The sequence below is a fragment of the Equus przewalskii genome, chromosome 1, assembly GCF_037783145.1.
Source record: "Equus przewalskii isolate Varuska chromosome 1, EquPr2, whole genome shotgun sequence".
Classification (NCBI taxonomy): Eukaryota; Metazoa; Chordata; class Mammalia; order Perissodactyla; family Equidae; genus Equus; species Equus przewalskii.
In genome coordinates, this window is record NC_091831.1 from 52,399,651 (window position 1) to 52,425,617 (window position 25,967).

The 25,967-nt window shown below is 39.2% G+C and overlaps 1 protein-coding gene across 3 annotated transcripts; it reads left to right on the top strand.

Annotated features, from left to right (window-relative positions):
* NRBF2 (nuclear receptor binding factor 2) lies at positions 1-25,967 on the top strand. 3 transcript variants are annotated; one of them, XM_008516572.2, is made up of 4 exons: positions 1-273; positions 17,606-17,690; positions 22,660-22,700; positions 23,824-25,967. In XM_008516572.2, the coding sequence occupies exons 1-4, from the start codon at positions 244-246 to the stop codon at positions 24,532-24,534; spliced, it is 867 nt and encodes a 288-aa protein (XP_008514794.1). In that variant the 5' UTR covers positions 1-243; the 3' UTR covers positions 24,535-25,967. The 3 variants fall into 3 exon arrangements, with proteins under 3 accessions (XP_008514794.1, XP_008514795.2, XP_070419658.1); XM_070563557.1 differs by lacking the exon at positions 1-273 and adding an exon at positions 13,558-13,675; XM_008516573.2 differs by lacking the exon at positions 17,606-17,690 and having other exon boundaries at positions 31-273.

Genomic DNA, 25,967 nt, shown 5'->3' on the forward strand with positions numbered 1-25,967 from the left:
ACCCCCACCTTGAACCAGCCGCGTGTGACGTCATGACGCGTGCGTGGCCGCGGCGCAGGCCGGGCCCGCGGCGCCGGAGGAGGAAGTGGTACGGTTGCTTCTCCTTCCGCGCCCACCGCTGGCTCCCGGGGCGCGGAGAGGGGTCTCCGTCGCCGGCGCTGCGTCGTGCTCTCGTGCTGTTCCCGTCCATGTGCCCCTGCGCCGTGGCTCCCCTTCCTCAGGCCACCGCTCACCCGGGGGTCTATGGAAGTAATGGAAGGACCCCTCAACTTGGTGAGTGGCCCACAGGGAGTCGCGTTCGCCCTCGGGCGCCTTCGCCTCTGGAGTCAGTGCCGTCCCTGGCGTGCCGCTGACCCTCGAGGCCGGGAGGCGGGTTTGGTGGGGGTGGTCCGAAAGTCTGGGGGGCGCGGAGCAGACGTGGCCCCACCGCGGCTCCAGGCAAGCTGCCCCCGACCTTGCCCTCCCCGGGGATCCCGGGAAGCTCCCGCATCCCATGTCCCACCGCCTCCGGGCACCCCGTGCCACAGGGCCCCGGGCGACCGGCTCCCACCAGCCGGGGCTGCCACCTCCTCTCCAGGCCGGAGGAAATGCCTCCAGACGCCACGTAACAACCTCCCTGCAGCCCGGAGAGGCACCGAAGCCTGTCCGGGCAGAAATGGTGTGTAATACCGCCGTCAACTGCTGTCACAGGGGGTCTGAGGTCCGAGTGTCCCCACTTTGGAGTAATACCCTTCTCATTTTTCCCTTCACCCGTTTCTCGCCTACATTCAAATGCATAAACTGAGAATCTCCCTTGTCGAATAAGTTAGAGACAGCGGGGGCCGTCCCTGTTTTTAGTGCTGTTTCATCACTTTAGGCATCATGAAAATACGGTAGATGTTTGCCTTTCTCAGAAAAAGTGCTGATAGCCCATTTACTTACTATGTTTTTAGGCATTTCTGGTGATGCGATTAAAACAACAACGGGAAATACGAGTCCTTTTCTGACTGGCCCACTCCATCTTTTGGTTTCTCAGAGAGGGTACCTATTTTGGATACAAAAGTCCGATTACTTATGGTTGCACACAGGAGGAACTTTTAAGCGTCACAGATTTGCAATTCAGTTGCGGTAGTAGGATTGGAAGAAGGAAGTATGGAGAATTAGTTTCTCAGGTTGGAAGTCTGAACGCTAGAGTCCTGGAAGAGCCCTGGGCTGGATTGAAACCATTATGTAGAGAAGGAGTAGAGCCTGGTGGTTTAAGAGTACAGATTTTGGACCTAGTCTGCTTGGATTTGAATTCTGGCTTTGTGACCTTGGGCAAATTGACGTCACTCTTCCTGGTTTCTTGTGAGGATTAAAGGAGTAAATAAGTGTAAAGAAAGGGCTTAGAACAGTACCTGGTACATAGTACAATGTAAGAGCTATTATGTTATTATAATAACATAATACATATTATGTATTTTAGACATACATATATAATACTATGTAGGTAATATATACATAGTATGCGTATATATCTATACGCATACATATATACCTAATAATACATATTGTAATAACATACAGACCATAAACCTGTAATTTAAAATCTCACTTGTAAAATAAAGTTTTGGACTTGTTGAACTTGAAGAGCCTAAGATTCTAGAATTTAAAGCTGGTTCCCAAATAACTGGTGCTGGGTTAGCTGCTCAGAGAAGCCTCCCAGTGTTCTTAAATTGAGCCCTACTCCCTTGGTAACAGTTGTTTACGCTTAAAAAGGACTAGAGTGTAAGTTTTAAAAACTAGGGAAATATCTTGCACTTTTCTTGTTTTTAAGGTGACATATAGTTTGCAGTGAAATGTAATGGATGGCTCAATAATGAAACTTCACAGGAATATTATTAGAAATAACCAGCAGTTTACAAAGTGCTTCAAAGTTCAAGTGTCCTTGCAAAATGACAATTGATTCAGTTCCAGTTAGCTTTGCTTTATTTGGCTGCAGGCTGCAGCGTAACCTCAGCCAACTGCTCCACTAGTGTGTAGTAGTTTATGAGAAGACTGGAGCTGGGTGACAGTTGTAGATGGAGCAGCAGAATCACCAGTTTAGGAAAAATTAGTTAAATGGTGGCAACAGTATTACCTTGTTATGGAGGAGAATTTTGAATAGTCTTGTTAAGCAGGCTAGCATAATTCCATAAGCCAGCCATAAAATTTTTGTGGACAAGTAACAGAAACTTAGCATCTTGAATTCTTAAACCAATTGAGATTTAAAAGATCTGACTTCTAGCCTAGCTGTTTATTAGAAGATAACGATGGAACAGAGATGAACACATACTTGAATCATTTTAACTGTGCTGCTAAGTACCAATGATGGGTCTCTGAATTGGAGCCTCTGAATTTGTTATCACTCAGTTTTAGAAGAGTGGGGTTTTTTGAAGACTGTCATCTTTTATGTCAGCAGATATCGAACTTAGTGCCCAGTTGACTCAGCCTGAGAAATAGTTCTCAATGCTATGATTTCATGAGGACCTTTGAAAATCCAAGTAGTATAGACAGACTTTCTCTAATGACATTTTAACATAGTCCAAATTCATTGTATAAGGACTTTTTATAGTACCTACGTTTATAATCATGTGTCTTCGGAGCATCCTTGGAATATAGTAAGAACTGCTTCCAAGTTTTACAAATAAATAAGCTCAGACTGAGAGAAATTAAGTAATTACTTAGGACAGTGACTCAAATACATTATGGATCAGAACTTAGTTTGATATCATGGCTTGTTTCTAGCAATGCTTCTGTATTCGTGTTCTCATCATTTTCGTTTCGCTATGGTCCTTATCTGTGTTGGACTCCAGATTTCTCTGTCAGCTTTTAGTGCCTCTGCTCTAGTGTTGCTTCTTTTATGTTAGGTTTGCAGTAAGGGCCTGTAGGCTTATTTCCTCACAGTGAGTTGTTGACATAAGGAAGAGACTGGATTGAAATAGTCATTTTAATACATAGTACAGATGTTGTGTTCTGGTTCTCTGGTTTTTGAAGTTGGTCAAAAGAAAAATAAACCATGTTTCCATTGAGCAGGAAAAATAGTCTTCCGACTCATTAAGTTTTGTTTCATCAGTTTTTTTCTTTTTGTCAATTTTTCATATGGAAAAATTGTAAGTTATAACAATTCTTTCCATCCATTTTATTGGCAGTGTGAGTGATGGTCGCAAATGTCAAAATTTGTGTGAGATAATTTTTAGTTCTTTGGTTTATTTGCTGCCTATTTGGGAAGTGATGTCACACCTTGATTTATACATTACTGTTGCTCATGCTTTGCTTAGCTACTCTGCAAACTCTAAGGACAAGGTCCATGTGATTGTGTGGCCACAACTGTATTCTGTGTGTTTGGCCCTTTTAAGAGTGCTGAGAATATGTTTTGTTGAGTAACTGAGCTTCCCTTTAGAGTGATCAGTTCTCATCCAAGAAAAGGAGTCAGATATCATGGTCCAAAGAATGGCCTTCTACATACCTGGAGTCTTTGTAACTATCCCATGGTAATTGTATTGGCAGTAAAATCTTTGAGGTAAAAACAGGTTGTTGGTACCACTTTCTTGTTGCCCTGACAAATTTCAAGGGAAATTCATCCTGTCACAGTCTAGGCTGGGCTTAATGTAAACACACTGGAGAAAGGCAGTAGAGCACTTAGATTTATCCAACAATTACTAAGTGCTGGGGTTGGCATCAGGCACTTTACATATACTATTTATTTTGTTATCTTAGTAGCTATATGAGATATTCCCCATTTTATGGATGAAGATGTTGAAATGCAGAATAAGTGGTGATAGTGGGATTTGAAAGCAGGATTGTAAATATGATATTAATCTTTCTATTAGATCAGTGTTTGCCCATTTGTTTTAACTGTGATGCACAATGAGAAATTTTTACATAGTGACCAGTACACACATACATATGTGTATATTACTGCAGGGCTGCTACATTGTGGATCTGCCTCCTGGAATTGTGCAAAATCCAGGGACCTGCATAAATTTCACTTAAACAAAAAACTAAAACTGAATCTTTATATCTTAAATATATATGTATGGTATTATACATCATGCACGCTAATATTTACTATTAGATTTTTTTTTTAATGCTGGTTATGTTGCACTAAATTGATTTCACAACTTGCTAGTGGATTGAATCCTGTAATTTGTCTTCACAGCAGATGGTAGCATTTCTTAAAAAAAGCATAAACTGGAAACTTGAGGGAGAAAAAAGATGCATCAGAGCTGCCTGTGGGAGAAAGTGATCCTTAGACTTAAAATTGAAAACAGATCTTCCTAGACTTCTCTAACACCTGAGCAGTTGTCTTAAGTATAATTGCATTACATGAGTTAGAAGGTCAATTCACTACTTAGTGTTAGGAGATACGACTTTCCTTTAAGGAGACAGAATGAATTGGTTGGGAAAGGGTGAGTGAATGAGGTTTCTCCTTTGCTCTTCATTGAAGACCCTACCACAAGGTTCAAGAGTACGTTAGATTTTCCTCTGCCTCCTTTTCAGTATTGCATTTGGTCTGGTATTCCATTTTTTTCCATCTTTATGTACAGTTTCACAAAGGACACAGAAATAAATCAATGCAAAGTAATGGAAGATAATACTATTTTCCTTTGGGAAAGAAGACAGTATTGAACCTGTATTTTTAAAGAAGTTAGCATGTAGAAGTAGAAACTACTTCCTAGTGAGGCCAGTCACTTAGTAATCTAGTTGTATTTGTTAGGATTTTTCTTGGTTGCAGGTGATAGAAACCCACTTCAAATTAGCTTAAGCCAAAAGGGATAATTTGTTGGAATCAAAAGAAAGCTGCAGGAATGGTGGGGCTACAATGTAGGTGGCTCTAAGAACATATGAGACCTGGGGCTCAAAGATAATCAGATTCTCCCTCTCTGCCTCTTCAGGCTTGACTGCTTTACTCATCTTCTCTGCAGACCTACTTTTCCCACCTGGCCAACGCCTGAATGTCACATTAGTTGTAACTGCTTAAAACTTTCTTGACGTACTCTCTGGTCCTAAATTTGAAAATCTGGTGGAACGGATTCTTTAGGTGTCCAGGGGACAAGGTAATATAAGAATATGGCAACTCCCATAGGAGTCATATTGATTGTCTAGGAAGAAGAGTAGTTCACAGAGAGGAATGGGGCATGTGGAAAGTGTTGGCTGTTTTTGAGGAGGATTCAGTGAGGAAGAAATTTGTACAGGGCATATAGTAAGACATTACTAAATCTGAAACTGTTTTACTTTTTTTTTTTTTGGTGAGGAAGATTGGCCCTGAGCTAACATCTGATGCCGATCTTCTCTAAGCTAACATCTGTGCCAGTCTTCCTCTACTTTGTATGTGGGATGCTGCCACAGTGTGGCCTGATGAGTGGTGTGTAGGTCTGCGCCTGGGATCCAAACCCATGAACCCTGAGCTGCCTGAAGTGGATTTTGCGAACTTACCCACTGTGCCACCAGGCCAGCCCCTGTTTTACTTTTTATAAAGGTTTTCGAACATTTTGTAGTATTGGGCTTTCATTTTTACTCAGGAGGGAGTAGGAAAATTCTGGTTAAAATGTCTTAGAGACTGGGTGAATGAAGTAAGTATACCAATGACTGGCTCTCTGTCTCTCTGTGTATGTATGTATATACGTACATAGTTACTTAATTTAGATTTTGATGTAGAGTTTTATTCTACTGTTCTCTCTGAAATACAGTGATGTTCTCTTGGCATTCACCAGTGTTTGGTTTTGTTACCAACTCTCAACATAACCTCTCCTGTCCTTCCATGCAACCATTCATTCATCCATCCAACTAACCAACAAATATTATGAGTAGTTACTGTTAGGTACCGTTCTGGACCTCAAAGATTCAGTAGTGAAGACGACAAAGTCCCTGTTCTTAAAGAACTTTCATGCCATGTCTCTAGTTTTCTTTTCATCTATTGTGTCCTCTTTCTCTGTTTTCTTTAGCATCTTAAGCATAGTTATTTTGAGTGCCTGGCTGTCGATTCCAATATATGGATCATCTCTGGACCTTTTTCTACTGTATTTTTGTCTTTATTATCACTTTTTCCTGCTTTACATGCCTAGTAACTTTATTGTATGTCACACATTGTGGATGATATGTTGTAGAGACTCTGAATTTGTTAATCTTCCTCTAAAGTGTGTTAAGATTTGTTCTGGCTGGTGGTTAAAATACTGGCAGATCACCTTGATCCAGCCTAGGCTTGATTTTAGGCTTTATTAGGGTAGGTTTATTTTACCTTTACCCATAATGTCTGGAGTGTGGTCCTTAATACCAGGGCTAGCCTTTCTGGGGTCTTAGCTGAAAGCCCCAGGTATTCACTAAAGTTACTATACTTTGCCTGGGGCCAGACTGCAGCCTGTCTCCTCAACACCCTATGGCTTCTGAAATCTCTGCTCAGAGCTTCTGCTTGGCCTCCTGAAATTGTGCCCTGTTCATATACAGCTTAGATGTTGGCCAGGGACTATTTTTTAATGCATACTTTTAGGACATCTTCACTGCACTTACCTCTAATTTACCTAGACTATCCTCTTCAAATTCAAAGTCAGATTTTGGCTCCAGTTTCCATCTCCTCTGCCCGGTGAGATACTGCCTTCTGCTTGGGTTTTATTTTCCTCCACTCCATTTTGGAAAATGCCCTCAGAAAGAAAGCTAGGATGAATGCAGCTCTCACCCTCTGTGTTTCCCTTTTCTTGAGACTGTAGCCTTCTGTTATTTTTTGTTCAGTGTCTATAAACGTGTTTTTATATATTTTGTCCAGCTTTGTAATTGTTTATAGCTAGAGGGTAAGCAAATGTTAGCTATTCCATCATAGCTGGATCAGAAGTCCAGATTTCCATCAGAATTTCCAAGAGATTCTCAGAACAAAATTAAGTCAATTATTATAAACACTGAATGCCAGAAAGTACTTTAATGTGAGATTGTGGTACAAAAATCTAATAACTCAGTATTCAGTGATAGGGTATCAGCTGCACAAGGACTGGCCAATTGCTGCTTTCCCTATTTAAACATTATCTATTTCCGAATAGAAATTGAGACAGCTTAGAATAAAAGACAGAGATACCATACTGTTATTATATTAGTTATCTATTGCTATATAACAAATTAACGCAAAATTTAGCATCTTAAAACAACACACATTTGTTTTTGCACAGTTTCTACATGTCAGGAATAAGGACGTGGCTTAGCTGAGTCCTTTGCTTCAGGGTCTCTTACAAGGCTGCAGTCAGTGTCAACTGGGCCTGTGGTCCCATTTGAAGGCTCTACTGGGGCAGGAGCTGCTTCCAAGGTCACTCACAGAATTGATGGCAAGATTGAGTTCCCTAAGAGCTTTTGGATTGAAGTCTTCTGTTCCTTGCTGGCTGATGGCATGCCACTCTCAGTTTTCTTCCCTGTGAACCTTTCCATAGGGCTGCTCAGTGTGGCTATTGGCTTCATTAAAGTGAGCCAGGGATAGAATGCAGCCAAGATTGTAGTGACATCCCATCATTTTTGCTGTATTCTGTTTCTTAGATGCAAGTCACTAGGTCCAGCCCACATTTTAGGAGGAGAGATTACATAAGGATGTGAATACCGGGAGGCCAGGTCATTGGGACCCATATCAGAAGGTGCTTACCACAATTGTTGATAGAGAAGCAAGGAAAATAAGATCTGAATCAAGAAAGAATATTAAGAAAATATCCTGTGGAACTTCATCAAACCAAAAAGCTGCTGCACAGCATGGGAAATCATCAGCAAAATGAAATGGCAACCTACTGAATGGGAGAACGTATTTGCACATCATATATATGATAAGGGATTAATAGCCAAAATATATAAAAAAACTCATATAACTCAATAGCAAAAAACCAAACAACCTGATTAAAAGATAGGCAGAGGATCTGAATAGACGTTTTTCAAAAGAATACATATAGATGGCCAACATCAAAAGGTACATCAAAAGATGCTCAGCATCACTAATCATCAGGGAAATGCAAAGTAAAACCACAATGAGCTATCACCTCACACCCATTAGAGGGCTGTTATCAAAAAGACAAGAAATAACAAGTGCCGGTGAGGATGTGGAGAAAAGGGAACCCTTGTGCACTTTTGGTAGACGTGTAAATTGGTGCAGCCACTATGAAAAACACTGTGGAGGTTCCTAAAAAAATTAAAAATAGAACTACCATATTTTCCAGCACTTCTGCTTTTGGGTATTTAGTCAAAGAAAATGAAAACTAATTTGAAAAGATATCAGCAACTGCATGTTCATTGCAGCATTATTTATAATAGCCAAGAAATGGAAACAATCTAAGTGTCCATCGATGGGTGAATGGATAAAGGAGATGTAGTATCTCTATACAAAAGGAATACTATTCAGCTGTAAAAATGAAGTCTTGCCACTTTCAACAGCATTGATGGACCTTGAGGACATTATGCTAAGCAAAATAAGTCGGAGAAAGACGGATACCATGGGATCTTATTTACATGTGGAATTTAAAAGACAAAGCCACCAAGCTCGTAGATACGGAGAACATTTTAGTTGCCAGAGGTGGGGGATGGGCATGGGCAAAATGAGTGAAGGAGGTCAAAAGGTGTAAACTTAGAGTTATAAAATAAATAAGTCATGGGGATGTAATGTACAACTTGGTGACTTTGGTTAATAACGTATTGCATATTTGAAAGTTGTTAAGAGAGTAGTTCTTAAAAGTCCTCACGGCAAGAAAAAATTTTTTTGTACCTGTTGAAAGAATTTCAATCTAAAATAGAACCAGAGGATATAAAATGGAGAATCTCATGCATGAGCTCTCAGGAGGATGAAACTTAAGGACTAAGAAACTGATTTCCATAAATGCCTGATTTATAGAAAACTGATAGCGTTAGAATTTTCTTGGATGATGGGGGTGTTTATCAGAGGTTGCCTCATAGAACCTTGAGAAGTTTTGCCAGAGGCATGAGCAGGAAATGACCAAGGTCCTGTAGTCACACAAAGTGGTCTGAATTGAGCTTCGTTTGTGTGACTGAACTGATTTTGTGTTATGGACGTTTTCAAGGCTGGTCTCCATTTGCTTTTGATTTTAACTGACTCTAACTGAACTCTGCTCTCTTTACATTTCCTGCCCATAAATTCAACCTACCCTAAAACTTCAACGGATTTGCCTGTAGCTTGCTACAGTTTGCTTGTCCCAAATTGCACTTCCTCTGCTGTTTCCAAATAAACTCATCTTTTTGAGTGTGCCTCAGTTTACCTCTTTACTTAGGCCAACACTATGTATGGTGTCTGTTGTTAACTAGACTTAACTGTAGTGATCATTTCTCAATATATAGAAATATTGAATCATGTTGTGCACCTGAAACTAACATAATGTTTTATGTCAGTTATACCTCAATTTTAAAACAAAGGACAATCCTAAAGGAAACAACTACTAATGATTAGTAAATTGTGACATATTAGAATGGAGAAGATAATTAAGACAGCAAAGAGAACATTGATTTTTATAAAGGTCAGATTTATACAGGTTTATAAGAAATCCAAAGGTTAAAACAAATTTGAGCTCATGTATATAGCAACTAGGGAGATGAAAATGGGTTCATGGAGTTGAAGTTTTTTTTTAATTGGGATAGTACTGGCATAAAACATCATATGAGTTTTAGGTGTATAACATAATGATTCAGTATTTGTATATATTGTGAAATGATCACCTCAATAAATCTAGTTAACGTCTGTCACCATACATGGTTACAGATTTCTTTTCATTTGATGAGAACTTTTCAGATTTACTCTCTCAGCAGCCTTCAGATACGTAATACAGTACTATTAACCATAGCATCAAGCTGCACGCTACATCTGCACAACTCATTTATTTTATGACTTGCTTCATCCATTTTGCCCACCACACAACCGCCCTGTTTTTTCTTTTCTTTTTTTAGATTCCACGTATAAGTGAGATCATATGGCATTTGTCTTTGTCTGTCTGACTTATTTCACCTAGCACAGTGCCCTCAAGATCCATCCATGTTGTGGAAAATGGCGAGATGTCGTTCTTTTTTATGGCTAATATTCCATTGTCTGTAGATACCACATCTCCTTTATCCAGTCATCTGTTCATGGACACTTAGGTTGTTTCTGTGTCTTGGCTATTGTACATAATGCTGCAATGAAGATAGGGGTGCAGATATCTTTTCAAATTAGTGTTTTCATTTTCTTTGGATAAATACCTGGAATTGGAATTGCTGGATCATATGGTAGTTCTTATTTTAATTTTTTTTAGGAACCTCCACATTGTTTTCCATAGTGGCTGCACCAATTTACACGTCTACCAAAAGTGCACAAGGATTCCCTTTTCTCCACATCCTCACCGACACTTGTTATTTCTTGTCTTTTTGATAACAGCCCTTCTAATGGGTGTGGGGTGATAGCTCATTGTGGTTTTACTTTGCATTTCCCTGATGATTAGTGATGCTGAAAATCTTTTGATGTACCTGTTGGCCATCTATATGTCTTCTTTTGAAAAATGTCTATTCAGGTCCTCTGCCCATATTTTAATCAGATTGGTTTTTTTGCTATTGAGTTGTATGCGTTCTTTATATATTTTGGATATTAATCCCTTATCAAAGTATGATTTACAAATGCTTTCTCCCATTCAGTATGTTACCTTTTTGTTTTATTGATCATTTCCTTTGCTGTGCAGAAGGTTTTTAGTTTGATGGAGTCCTACTTGTTTATTTTTGCTTTTGTTGCCTTTGCTTTTGGTGTCAAATCCAAAAAGTCATTGCCAGACCAATCTAGGAGTTTACTGCATATATTTTCTTTTAGGAGTTTTATGGTTTCAGGTTTTACTAAAGTTCAAGTGTTTAATCCATTATGAGTTACATTTTGTATATGGTGTAAGATGGTGGTCCAGTTTCATTCTTTTGCCTATGGCTATCCAGTTTTCTCAGCATCATTTATTGAGGAGACTGTCCTTTCCCCATTGTATATTCTTGGCTCCTTTGTTGTAAATTAATTGACCATATGTGCATAGGTTTGTTTCTGGGCTCTTGGTTCTGTCCCATTGATCTATGTGTCTGTTTTTATGCCAGTTCCATACTGTTTTGATTACTCTAGCTTTGCAATATAGTTTTAAATCATGGAGCATGATGCCTCCAGCTTTCTTCTTTCTGAAGATTGCTTTGGCTTTTTGGGATCTTTAGTGGTTCCATACAGATTTTAGGTTTGTTCTATTTGTGTGAAAAATGCCATTAGAATTTTGATAGGGATTGCTTTGGGTAGTTTGGACATTTTAACAATATTAATTCTTCCAATCCACAGGCACAGAATATCTTTCCATTTCTTGTGTGTTCAATTTCTTTCATCAATATCTTATGGTTTTTAGTGTATTTTCACCTCCTTGGTTAAATTTATTCCTAGGTATTTTATTCTTTTTGGTGCAATTGTAAATGGGATTGTTTTCTTAATTTTTCTTTCTGATAGTTCATTATTAGTGTATAAAAATACAACATTTCTGTATGTTGATTTTATATCCTGCAGCTTTACTGAATTCATTTATTAGTTCCAACAGTTTTTTGGTGGTGTCTTTAGGGTTTTCAGTACATCATGTCATCTGCAGATAGTGACAGTTTTACTTCTTCCTTTCCGATTTGGATGCCTTTTATTTCTTTTTCTTGCCTAATTGTTCTGGCTAGGATTTCTAATACTGTGTTGAATAAAAGCATCAAGAGTGGGCATCCTTGGGTCTGGCCCAGTGGTACAGCAGTTAACTGTGCATGTTCCACTTTGGCGGCCCAGGGTTCGATTGTTCGGATCCTGGGTGTGGACGTGGCATGCGTTGGCAAGCCATGCTGTGGCAGGCATCTCACGCATAAAGTAGAGGAAGATGGGCATGGATGTTAGCTCAGGGCCAGTCTTCCTCAGCAAAAAGAGGAGGATTGGCAGTAGTTAGCTTAGGGCTAATCTTCCTCAAAAAAAAAAAAAAAAAAAGAAAAAAAAAAAGAGTGGACATCCTTGTCTTGTTTCTGATCTTAAAGGGAAAGCTTTGAACTTTTCATCATTGAGTATGATGTTAACTGTGGGCTTGTCATATATGGGCTTTATTATGTTGAGGTGTGTTCCCTCTATACCCACGTTGTTGAGAGTTTTTGTCATGAGTGGATGTTGAATTTTGTCAAATGCTTTTTCTGCATTTATTTCATAAGAGCATATGATTTTTATCTTTCATTTTTGTTAATGTGGGTTTATCACATTGATTGATTTGTGGATGTTGAATCATCCTTGTGTCCCTGGAATAAATCCTGCTTGATCGTAGTGTATGATCCTTTTAATGTGTTGTTGAATTTGGTTTGCTAATATTTTGTTGAGGATTTTTGGATCTGTGTTCATCAGTTCATCAGGGATATTGATTGGCCTGTAATTTTCTTTTCTTGTGTCCTTGTCCAGTTAGTATCAGGGTGGTGCTGGCCTTGGAAAATGAGTTTGGAAGTGTTCCCTCCTCTTCTGTTTTTTTGGAAGAGTTTGAGAAGGATTGATATTCTTTAAACGCTTGGCAGAATTCACCAGTGAAGCCTTCTGGCCCTGGACTTTTGTTTGTTGGGAGGTTTTTGATTACTGATTCAGTCTCCTTACTAGTAATCAGTCTGTTCGGATTTTCTCTGTTTATGATTCAGTCTTGGAAGGTTATATGTGTCTAGGAATTTGGCTCTTTCTCCTAGGCTTTCCAATTTGTTGGAGTATAATTGTTCCTAGTTGTCTCACCATGCTTTGTATTTCTGTGGTAGCAGTTGTAACGTCCACTCTTTTCATTTCTGATTTTATTTGTTTGAGTCCTCTTTCTTTTTTCTTGGTGAGTCTAGCTAAAAGTTTGTTAATCTTTTCAGAGAACCAGCTCGTAGTTTCATTGATCTTTATGTTGTCTTTTTAGTCTCTATTTTGTTTATTTGTACTCTGGTCTTTGTTATTTCCTTCCTTCTATTAACTTTGGACTTTCTTCTTTTTCTAGTTCCTTGAGGTGTAAAAATTAGGTTATTTGAGATTTTTCTTGTTTCTTGAGGTAGACGGTTATCACCAAACTTCCCTCTTCAAATGCCTTTTGCTGCATCACATAAGTCTTGGTATGTCGTATTTTCATTTTCATTTGTCTTAAGGTATTTTTTGATTTCTCCATTGTCCCATTGATCTTGTTCAATAGCGTGTTTTTTAATCTCCACATATTTGTGAATTTTCCAGTTTTCTTCTCATAGTTGATTTCTAGTTTTATACCATTGTGGTCAGGAAAGGTGCTTGGTATGATTTTAATTTTCTTTAATTTGTTAAGACATTTTTGTGGCCTAACATACGATCTTTCCTGGAGAATGTTCCATGTGTACTTGAGAAGAATATGTCTTCTGTTGCTTTTGGATGGAATACTCCATATATATCTGTTAAATCCATCTGGTCTAATAGGCCGTATAAGGCCTATGTTTCCTTATTGGTTTTCTGTCTGGATGATCTATTCATTGATGTAAATGGTGTATTAGGGTCCCATACTATTATTATGTTGCTGTCTATTTCTCTGTGTGTTAATATTTACTTTATATGTTTAGGTGCTCCTGGAATTGAAGTTCTTCAAGCATGTTAAGTTACTTTTTCTGTCCTAATGGTTTGCTGATAATGTTGATATTTTATTGAAGAAGAAAATAAATTCAAGCTCAATTTGTTTAGGTTAGTACTCCAAATAATTGCATTTTTGGCTTAAAAATTATTTGAATTTTAGTGAAATCACTGCTAAATACCTGGAGTGTCTTTTATCCTTTCTGAACGAGTATGAAATATTGAGATAGTCTTTTCCGTAAAATCTTACTGCATCTTTCTTTCTTGAGGAAGATTGGCCCTGAACTAACATCTGTTGCCATTCTTCCTCTTTCTGCCTGAGGAAGATTGTTGCTGAGCTAACATCTGTGCCAATCTTCCTCAATTTTTTGTGGCATGCTGCCACAGCGTGGCTTGACGAGCCATGCTAGGTCACTCCAAACCTGCAAACCCCAGGCTGCTGAAGTGGAGCATGCGAACTTAACCACTATGCCACCAGGCTGGCACCCTTTACTGCGTCTTGAAATACTTGTCAGAAGAGAAACATGTTATCAGAATTACAAAATATCAGTGCACAAACTACTTTTAGAATCCCCAGCCAACATTCTCATTTCCATTGCCTCTTGTTCCTGTTTTATTTTGAATTACCAAAGAAATGTATTTATGGATGTAATACTTTTAATGACTGTTTTTTTTTTCTTTTGAGGAAGATTAACCCTGAGCTAACATCTGCTGCCAATCCTCCTCTTTTTGCTGAGGAAGACTGGCCCTGAGCTAACATCCATGCCCATCTTCCTCTACTTTGTATGTGGGACGCCTGCCACAGCATGGCTTGATAAGTGATGTTTATGTCCGTGCCCCAGATCCGAATCGGCAAACCCCAGGCCCCTGAAGTGGAGGGTGTGAATTTAACTGTTAGGCCACCAGGCTGGCCCATTTAATGACTGATTTTTACTGGTGATTCTATCAAGAACAGTATTTAAAGAGTTTTCAATTTTAATATTAAAGAAAGATCTTTAAAAATTGTTTTAAAAATAAGAATTACTGTCAAAATAAGTGCTACAATATCTTCAGTTTAAAAAAAATGCAGTTTAGTCTAGTCTGCCGAACTACATTGTAAACTTTTGATGGCGAGTGCCTTCAGTCCTGTTACTGTCTTTTAACTAGTTTAATTTTCACAGCACCCTCATTTTAAACATGAGGAAACTTAGAAAGTTAAGAAAGCCAAATGTCTAATAAGTGTGCAAGCTGAGATTTGAACCTAGGCAGTCAAGCTCTAAGCAGAGTCTGTGTTTGCTGGATGTCTAACAAAAACTTAGTAGGAACTGTATTTTTTAATAGGAAATTTGATTGCTGAGGTGCCAGATGACCTAGAGTAGGTGTGTCTTTTTAAATGAGATGTAACTCCTGAATTGGTAGAGTGATCAGAGCTTGGACTTTACATGGGGGAGGTTTTAGAGGAGTCGGAAAAGCCTTGAAGTCTTGTTCACAGACACACTTGAGAACTTTCTGTTTTTTTGGTGTTCAAGAAACAATCCTGTTATCATGGAGCTTGAAATTTAATTAGGGAGCTTCATAAATATATGACAAAGTAGAAAATGTTTAATGCCATCAGAGACGGAGATGATGGAGACACAGTGTTAGAGTGAGGTGACCTCAGAGAGCATCTCATCTCTGCTTCTCAAAGTGTGTCCAGGAACCAGCTTCAGCTTCACCTGAGTAGAATCTCACACTCTATTCTGGACCTACCGAGTCAGAGTCTGCATTTATCCAAGTCCCCAGGCGATTCGTGTTCCATTAAAACTGGAGAATCACAGATCTGGTCCAGCTCCCTCATTTTACAGGTGAGGAAACAGGCCCTGAAGGATGAAATAAATTGGCTGGTTTGGTGGGAGAGTCAGGACTTGAGCCCAGGGCCCTGAGTTCTTGGTAGGGCTGCATCGGTGCTGTGCCCCGTCTCCTTAGGAGATGCTCTGGAATTTCAGAGAAAGTTTGTCTCTTATGTAGGGCTTCTTCCAGAGCTCAGAAAGGTAAAGGCACATGAAGATTCCCCCCTTCTGTTCCCATTTCTTTTCCTACCTAGAACCTTGTTGATTGAGTGCCACTTGCTTTAACTATACTATCAGAACACATTCCTTAGAGAAATCTTGTTGATCATAATTTAGCTTTCTTCATCATATACATTCTCTTCCCAAAAGATCTGTATCATTTCTGGTACTGTAAAATACTCCTGTGTTCAGAATATATTTTTTGCTCAGTCCAAGACTCCATGGTTAAAATTATTTTAGAGCCCCCAGTCATTTCTTGTTACCCATGGTTATTTTCAGGAATAAATTGAGACTTACGGAAAAAGTTTGTTTAATTACTATTTGAAGAATAAAAAGCCTCTGAAACAATTGAAAGAGATGATCTTGCTTTTAAGAGTGTCGCTTGTTTCTTCCTTACAAAAATAGAAGTGGGGAAAATGTAAAGAGCATGCATTGCTGGAAGGGCTGTTTTCTACGTTTGTCTTCACCTCTCTTTTTCAGAGTGTGATTTGTAAACATGCCCAGAATATTTCTAATCTCAGTTGCAAAAGTGATTCTCTGAAGTATTTTTATGAGGCGTCAGTGACACGTTTTTTGAAAAGCATCCGAGATAGTTTACACCTGACAGAACAGATTTGCTTTTTGGTTTTTTTAAAAATTAAGGTAAAGTACATAACATAAAATTTACCCTCTTTATCGTTTTAAGTGTACAGTTCAGTAGTCTCAAGTATATTCACATTGTTGTGCAACAAATCCCCAGAACTTTTTCATCTTGCAAAAGTGAAACTCTACACCGTTTAAACAACAACTCCCCACTTTTCTCTCCCCCCCAGTCCCTCGCAACCACCGTTGTACTTTCCATTTCTATGAGTTTGACTACTTTGGGTACCTCGTAGAAGTGGGATCATACATTGTCTTTTTGTGACAAAACTGGCTTATTTTATATTTTGTTATTAGCTTAATGTCCTCAGAGTTCATCTGTGTCGTAGCTTGTGTCAGAATTTCCTTCCTTTTTAAGGCTGAATGATATTCCATTATCTGTATATACCACATTTGGCTCATCCATCTATTGATGGACATTGGGTTGCTTTCACCTTTTGACTGTTGTGAATAACGCTGTTATGAACATGGGTGTACAATGCTTTTCACGTTTTTAAAGCAGCTTTGCTAAATCATTTATGAGTTTGTTAGTAAGGAAAACATTACACTAGTTATAAGACTTGGTCTTTCTGTCTTTCTCCTTGCCTGCTAACTGTACCACCTCTGTGACATGCATGACGCCTTTAAGTCTGTTGGCTCTCCTTACGTAGGAGAGGGAAATGCATTCACAAAGTTATAGTCCTTCTTGAAGTGTAACACAAATGAAAGGAAGCCAGCGACTACTTAGTTAATCTGTTTACTTTTACCTTTGGGGGCAGTTTAGTCGTTTGCTTTCAGAACTTCTGAGTTTGTCTTTGTTGTTTTGGTGAATTGTACGTGAAAAAATCTTCCCTGTAATATTAAATATTGGTATCATTAATTCCTCAACTGTACAATGTACATATTTTTTATCTTAAAATCATAAATAGTAACTTTAATGTTGGAAGAGAATAATGAGTTGATAAGAGAAGCTTGAATTTTCTGTGTGATAAGTAATTTCCTGATTGTAGTTTTTAAGCTATACAGACTAGTGAAACCGTCTACAAAATAACTCGTTTTGAAAGGAGCTTGTTAAAAATCAAGAAAATACACATTTTGAGTAACAATGTATGATTGTAATTCTTGGTTAATCTTTGAAGACTGAAAGATTGTGGGTCATGAAGGAGTTAAGTGCTTAGTGTTAACCTTGATGGTTTATTAGTAGAACTGAGAGAAGCTGCCAAAACTTACAGAGGCTGTAGTTCAAGGAGCTGCCCGTTAGATTTCCCCAGTTATAGATAGAGGTGTAATGGTTTGATGTGTGGCAACAAACAGCATTATTTAAATTCTTATAAGTTTTTTTTAAAGTCATGTCTTTTCTGTGACTCACAGGAACTTAAGAATGTTTGTTTTCTAGGCTCATCAACAGAGCAGACGAGCAGATCGTTTATTAGCTGCAGGGAAATACGAAGAGGCTATTTCTTGTCACAAAAAGGCTGCAGGTGAGTATTCTTTTTAAGAAGTACTGAGTCTAAAACTAGAGGGCAGTTTCTTTTCTCCAGTATCTCCCAACACTTCATTTAGAATGAAAGTCACAATAGTAATGGTGGGTTCTTGCCCTGCACACACAAGGTTGACACTGACCCACTGGAACATCGGCTTGGATTATTTTTCAAGTGACTGTGTTGGATTTCCCACCTCCTCCTAACCCAGTCTTCTTTCTAAACCATAAAGATTGCATATGCCATATTGGGAAAGGATTCTTGGACACAGCTTTCTGAGCCCGAAGATCCCTAAAGACAGAAGGGATTGCAAGAAGCCTGCGAGTTCATCTTAGTTATTCTAGAAAAGGAGTCTGGATTTCAAATAGCCATTTTGGGTTCTGAAAGTAATAACTGATTTAATTCCAGCCAATTGATTTTCACTGAGTTTTGTTTTCTAAGATGCTGATAATACAAAACCCATCAAAATTCTTTCCTGTGGTCTTTCTTGAGTTTCCCTTCTCAATATTTCATCTATACATTCATGACTATGATATCATGCTGCTGATAGCTTTGTTTTAGGTATGAAATTTAGAATTATTAGCTTCTTATCAGACAGCTTATTTTATCCCAGTCAGTCACATAACCTAGCACATGTTGAACTCAGAAATAGATCTTTGGGGTCTGTTTTGTACAGACTGTTGGCTGAGTATCAAACCTAAAACCTTTGAGGAGAGGATGTTTAACTCATGTTGCATCCAAAATGGGTGTCGCCACCTTTCTTAGAGCAAGCCTCTGGTCTTTTTGCTGGAGGAGGCCCTTTCCTTTCCCTCTAGGCCAGTGTGATGATCCAAGCTATGTTCTTTCCTGTTTTGCCCCTTTGTTGCCTTATTGCTGAAGTATAGACCACACCGTGGACACTGGTTTGTGTAAGTCCTCATGTCAGTGATCTTTGCTTAAAAGTTAGTAATTTTCAGAGAAAACTTGGTCTTATTTTTAAAGAATTAGTTTTGCCGCTGAAGTGTACCCCTTCAGCTGTAGGGCTGAGCACATAAATCTTTGTGGATTTTATGGTGAGTTTTATGGGGGCTTTATAAAACAAACTTGGCAGCTGTTGCTCTTTAAACTTTCATAAACCGTATTTTGTTATGAATCAAATTGTTAAATCTGTAGTCACTATAAAAACAAGACAATGTACTACACTATTTAAGAAAACCATGTTGTGTACGAATGCCACAGTGCACTGATACCTTTAGTTAAGTGACGCAGAGTGATCATGGTTACACATATGTAACGTGTTCAAATGGGGTGATCAGCATATGTTGGGCGATGAGCAGTAGGATATTCTGAATATATAAAAGGGAGAAACAGTTCCTTCAATCCTTACCTACGTCTCTGTCTTTATTTGAAGGTTTAAAACTAATGTTGGGCTTTAAACATCTCTCCCTCTTTTCTCCGTGTCTAAATATCTAAGTATCTAAATTCTGTGACAGTCTCAGGAGTAGAAAAGATAAAGGCAGCCTGTTGGATCCCATTAGCTTTAATTATGGAGATAGAGCTTAAGTGTGATGAGTTAATCCCACTGAGCCGATTTGATTTGGTGTTTAGACTTCGTTAAAAATAGCCTTGTGTTGTGTTTTAGAGTAGAGTTGTGCGTGTGATGCTAGTTTGAAAATGGATGTGGTTAGAATGATCTCTGTTCTTCTGAGTTGGCTTACAGAGGTGTTTGGGGAGGCGTAGATGTAGGTGTATTCTGAGAGGAAGGAGCCTGGTATCTGGAAATCATTTTAGAGATGTGACAGGGAAAGATTGACCTCTGAAAGAGACCGATAGGAAGGAAAGCCTGACATGAGAGAACTTAAGGGCACAAGAAGAGGCCTCTGTGTCTGTCAGAGTTCAGGGGAGATTCTAAGGCTAAAAATTTACCTGAGACTATGTAGCTAAGGACACAGCCTCTGTACTTTGTAGTGTTCTCATAGTGTTTGTTTTGTAAATGTATTGAAATAAAGAGATTCCTTGGTTTTTCTTTCCTTTTGGGGAAAGGGTAGAATTTAATTCACTCTTGAAGTGGACAGTGGCTGAATTAGGTGAAACTGAGCATGTGAGCATTCATTTGCCAGATAAGCTGAGATACTAAATTCAGAAGGAAAAAACTATCTAAATCTGGCAGGAGATGGGGAGGAGGAGGTGTCCACATTTTACCACCCTATATTGAAAAAAAGGAAAGTTTAAGAAGTCACAAACTCCCAAGGATTCAGCATTGTTAGCAGAATCTGTTGCTTTAAACCCTTGATTGACACCTGTAACTGGATTGGTGTAATTCTCCTGTATCAGTCTTATGCAGTCCACTTCCCTTTTTTTTGTTCACAGACAGCAAAAAGAGCAAAAGCTTAAATGGGAAGTTGATAGCAGCCATAAACAATGCTTAGAAGTCAAAATGAACATTTCAGAAGACGAGCAGACCACAGAGTACGGTGTTCATATGTATTTGGTTGAAAACACATCTTGACCTTCCCATGAGGCTGTGGTGACATGAAAATGATTCAGGGCAGATCAGTCTTTGTCATTCAGAGGCAATATTTTGCTGTGTGTGTGCACATAGGCTATAGAATTTATACTTTGGTACCAGTTTAACAGATTTATGATAGAATAGTATTAGATGTTATTTTAAGAAGTAATAGATTCTTCAGATTTTCTTAGTTCCTTTTCCCCATCATGTATCTAATATCTACTTTGAATATTAGCCTTGTATCATAATTGAAGGAAGCAGTTTAACCAGAATTGCTAGATTTTTCTGAGAGAAGTATTCCTTTCCTAAGTTTCTGTCTTGGTGGGCATTCATTCCTGTTGTGACTTTGGACTAAATCCATGACCATACAGTCATAGTAAACAAAAATTGGGGGAGGAGGCTGGCCCAGGGGCATAGTGGTTAAGTTTGTGCACTCTGCTTCGGGGACCTCGGTTTCATAGGTTCGGATCCTGGGCACAGACCTGTGCACCGCTCGTGAAGCCATGCCATGATGGCATCCTGCATATAAAATGGAGGAAGGTTGGCACAGATGTTAACTCAGGAACAATTTTCCTCACAAAGTAAATAAATAAATAAATAATTTTTAAATAACTTTTTTAAGGCCCAGATTTTAAATTGAAATGTGAGAAATACTTTCAGTGACAGTGTGACTCTTATTGAATTCTTTGCCCTTTGGGAACTTGGTGTCCTTGGGTATCCTCTTCTGTCATGTTATAGTTTCTCTTTTTTTGAGTAAGATTAACTCTGAGCTAACATGCACCACCAAGCCTCCTCTTTTTGCTGAGGCAGATTGGTCCTGAGCTAACATCCATGCCCATCTTCCTCTATTTTATATGCGGGATGCCTGCCACAGCATGGCTAGGTAAGTGGTGCATAGGTCTGTGCCCGGGATCCGAACTCCAAACCCTAGGTCGCTGAAGGCAGAGTGCGTGAACTTAACCACTATGCCTCGAGGCCGCCCTATGTCATATTATAGTTTCAGGGTTCTACAAAGGGAAGCATTCCAGTTGGTTTAAGCTTGGTTTTGTGAAACTGCTCCATTTGTTAAGAAAGTGGATTTAAAGCAAACACTAGTTCAGACAGGGAGACAAATGTATGCAGACATAATGGGAGAGATGTCTAGGGAAACTCATCCACCCTATATCGTAGCAATAGATGCCACGTCTCCGTGGACTTAAACATGAACAAAAGGAAAAGAATTAGTCTCTATGCAGCTATCCCGACTGAATAAAAGAATAAAAGACAAAAAAAAAAGTTGAGGGCAAAAAATGTAAGGATGGCTGGAGCAAAGGCTGTATGACCAATTCTGCATCTTCCCTTAGGGCCGGAGGCATCCAGGTGATCTGTACCTTGAGGACAACGGGAGAACCGGCGGACGACCGTCCTAAGTCAGGAACTCAGAAAATGATTACAATATTTAGGTTCAGACGAGACACAAAGCAGTGCCTTATAGTATATGCAGAAAGGCAAAAAGGAACTTAATGCAGGGATGACATATGCCAAAAATTTGTAGTAGGCAAGACATAAAAAATGGAGATTAATTGTGCACGATGTTATTATTAATAATAGTTATTTATACCCCATCTTGTCCCAGACAGGAAATGCCTCAAAGAGGAATATAGCAAAATATAAAACATAGTTAAAAGTAAGTAGATGAGGAATCCATAGAAAGATAAAATGAGGAAGGACGTGGCCTGGAGTTCACAAAGTGCACCAGGAGTTCTGACATATTTGATAGAAGGAGAACTTGGCCTTAAGCTTTCTAGCAGGAAAAGCATGGATTTTTACAGTGACTATTTAAATTCAAACAAATTAAGTCATCCAGGAACTGATCCAGAGATCCGAGAGAAGTCCATTGAGTTATTGACCATTTATGGTCTTCATAAGTGACATTACACTGTCCTCAACAACTTGCTTACAATAAATATGTCAGCAAGTTCTTAGGGCTTTTAACTACCTAATTCATAGATGGCTGATGGCATAGCTCAGAAAGAATTCAATAAAAGTAGTTTTATAGGAACCCAAAATGATAGTCCAGGTATTCATGTGGGTGAAAGGTCATTGATAATCAATCTCTTGATACTTTTGTGAGCGTAATGTGTAATAGGGTGTTGATAGGTTCTTGTTTAATTTTAATCCTCCCAAATCCTCTTTTTCTGATCAGGCCATCTTTACTTCTTTAATTGTGAAATCTACAAGTGTTTTAAAGAACAAAGCCCTTCAAGATGGGGTAGAGAAAATCTACATTTGATTACCACTGACATCTGTCTTTGAAGAAGTTAAGAATCCTATCTTTTTTCAAATCCCCACCTTCTTTCTTTTCAGGAACAGGATAGCTCTAGCAGAATTGCTTCTAAGATGGGTTCTCTCTGTCATATGAGGAGTATTAAACTCTTCTTTGACCCATTAGTTACAAAATGATGATGCTCATGTGGTAATGTGCCTCTCTTTTTTTACCAGCATATCTTTCTGAAGCCATGAAGCTGACTCAGTCTGAGCAGGTGAGACACTTTATTAATGTTTGCAACAATGGTTAGAAGGATTTTCTTGTGGAGACTTGAATTGTGTATAAAATAAAGCATTGTGTCCCTCTCAAAACACTACAGTCAAAAATATATAAAATAGGCAAGAGAAGAGTACTTCAGAAAGGAAGTTAAAACCAAATGAGCTGCTGTTGATATGCAGACGTGGCTTGCAGAAACTTCTGTCCTTTTTCCTGGTGGTTCCTCATAGATCTTAGATGGCCCAGTGTCCCATAGAGACCCATCTTAGGGCCTTTTCTGATCCTTAGCTCACAGTGAGTAAGCAGGCCTGGCGAAGGGGAAACCAGTTGGCCTTCCCTTTGCTTGTCAAAGATAATTTAAATCTGAACTTGTCTTTTCCTGAATTTCTAAGCAGTTCTGGTGCTTTTAAAAAATTTGTGATACCAATGGCTCCAACTTGTCTTATGTGTTTGGGGAGGGCCTGCCTGGGTTTTAAAGGTATCTTTATCCAAAGATAAATCTTTATCAAAAGATGATTTCCTGATGCTGAAAGTGGCAGGTATGTAGGAGGTACTTGCTAAATACTTGTGTGATTGAAGGAAGGCCATCTCTTCTCTTGGGGGATGTCAGCAGCCAGGACAAACACCAGTTCCTCAGACGGAACCAAGAGAACCGAAGAGTTGTGTTCTCGCCTCTGCACTTCCCTTTGACTGTCTCCAACTGCTCGTATCAGCTGCGTAAGATGGACGTGCATGAGCCTCTGAGCACCCTGTTGATAGAAAGGCTTTCTAGCTAGTTGTGGAATTAATGTCTAAAGAGGAAAGTTTTCTAAGTTTAAGCTGAGTACAAATGGCTTTGCAGAAGGAGTAAGGCACATTCAACACACTGCTTCGGTGTCTTGATTTGGAATAGGACTGACTTCCTGAATAAATGGTGTTTTGTTTATGAATAAAAATGTTAGCTTACCTAGAAAGACTGAGTTTTTTGGAAAAATCTTGAGGTTCTGTTGAATTGCAAACATAGTATATAAATTTTAAGGGTTACTGGGTTATTCCTAAAGGAGGATCTTAGGAATGGTATTTACTGGACTTTACTACAGAGGTGTTAAAATGTGAAATTGTTCCTTTCCTTCGTGTAATAGGCTCATTTATCACTGGAACTGCAGAGAGACAGCCACATGAAACAGCTTCTCCTCATCCAGGAGAGATGGAAGCGGGCAAAGCGAGAGGAAAGATTGAAAGCCCAGCAAAGCATAGACAAGGATGCAGCTGCCCAGCTGCAGGCATCTCACAAACCCTCTGCTGAGGACACAGAGGGACACAGTCCCCTGCTCTCTCAGAAGCACAGCCCTCCCACGGAGAAGCACCTGCCTGAAATTCAGCGGGTTTTTGACAGGGATCCAGACACTCTCCTATTTTTACTTCAGCAGAAGAGTGAGCCAACAGAGCCATGCATTGGAAGCAAAGCCCCAAAAGATGATAAAACAATTATAGAGGAGCAGGCAACCAAAATTGCAGATTTGAAGAGGCTTGTGGAATTCCTGGTGGCTGAGAATGAAAGATTAAGGAAAGAAAATAAACAACTAAAGGCTGAAAAGGCCAGACTTCTAAAAGGCCCAATAGACAAGGAGCTGGATGTGGATGCTGATTTTGTAGAAAAGTCAGAGTTATGGAGCTTGCCACCACATTCAGAAACTGCTGCAGCCTCTCCAACCTGGCAGAAGTTTGCCGCAAATACTGGGAAAGCCAAGGATATTCCGATACCCAATCTTCCTCCCTTGGATTTTCCATCTCCAGAACTTCCCCTCATGGAGCTCTCTGAGGATATTCTGAAAGGACTTATGAATAATTAAAATGGAAGGTCACAGAAGAGGCGGGAAGAGGAAATAATGCTGTAATAGTTAATCCGGCAAAAAAAAAAGGGAAAACCACACGCAAGGGTAATTCCGGAGACGCCCATCATCGGCTACTGTGGAGAAGCGGCGTTGCCAGGACTTGGAAACAGTCACTGTGAAATATGTCGCATATCTGATTTACTGACTCGAGCTAATGATTCCAGACTTGGCAGACACTAAATTCTTGGAGGTTCACTTTCTCCTGATACAAACCAAATGGCTACCTGGAATAATTTTTTTCAAGCAACAATTATTTTTCTTATCTTCAGGGTTAAAATGTATAAAAGTATGTTATTTGTAATTAATTTATAAGGCCATAAATGATAATGCAAAACCTAAATAACAGGTGGCCTGAGGCGCTGCCTTGTATTTGAAACATGCTTCTATCATGCGTTGACTGTGTGCATTTTGTTATGCACATTTCATTCGTTTCATAAGGTGTGTAAGACACCCCTGTCTAGATGAAACTCTGTGCCACACTTTGCACTACTCATAACATAATGATAACCTCAAGACTATCAGGAGAAATATTTAAATTTCCATTTTATGAAGAAAGGAACCAAATTGTTAGTTATGCTTTTTAAAAAAATTACCAGTTTACATAATTAATCAGGGTGCATTTTAAGTTCTAACTTTTTTTGTTTATTGTATAATGCATCATTTGAAAATACCAAGGAAATGTCCTTTTGTTTTTAATGATGCATGAGTGGAAGTAATGCTAGTTGGCAGTATTTGATGTAAGAAATCAATAAAGTAATTGTGTTTTATGCCTTTGTTGAATGTGGTTGGTAGTTAAAAAGCAAGTTTTGTATGGCTTCTGTGTTTGTAAATTTTGAATATGAATTTGAAGAGATTCTGTCAAATGATTGCCTTGGTTTGTTAAAGATTTTCTTCAGTATTTTGTAGTCAGTTTTCTCTACAACTAGGGTGAAAAAAGAACAGGAAGTTCCTGAGGTTTAAATGTGTTCCCAACCTTTCTCTCACCCTCGCACACGTGGACAGCGCTCGGGCTGGCGGCGGCCGTCCCTGGGGCACGTGCGCCCCGGCAGAGCTCAGTGGTTGCGAAGCGCTGCCTGGGCCGTCTCCTCTCTGCACAGGCTGGCGGTCCCGGAGTGGGAAGGGGAGGAGGATATAACTGAAACTCGTGGGTGCAAGCCCCTGGGTGTGTCTAAAGCATAGACTTCGTTTATTTTGAGGGAATGATAGAGATGGATGACCAGCATGTTCCTGAGGTACTAAGAAACAGTTGGGTTGAGGGGATAGTGGTGGGCTCATGTTTAGTGAGGAAACTAGCAGAAGTAGGCTGAGATGAAGTGACTGCAGAGGTCACATTTTTTCCTGTCTCATCTTGCTGCTGCTGAAACCAAAAATAAACTAGCATCTTAAAATAA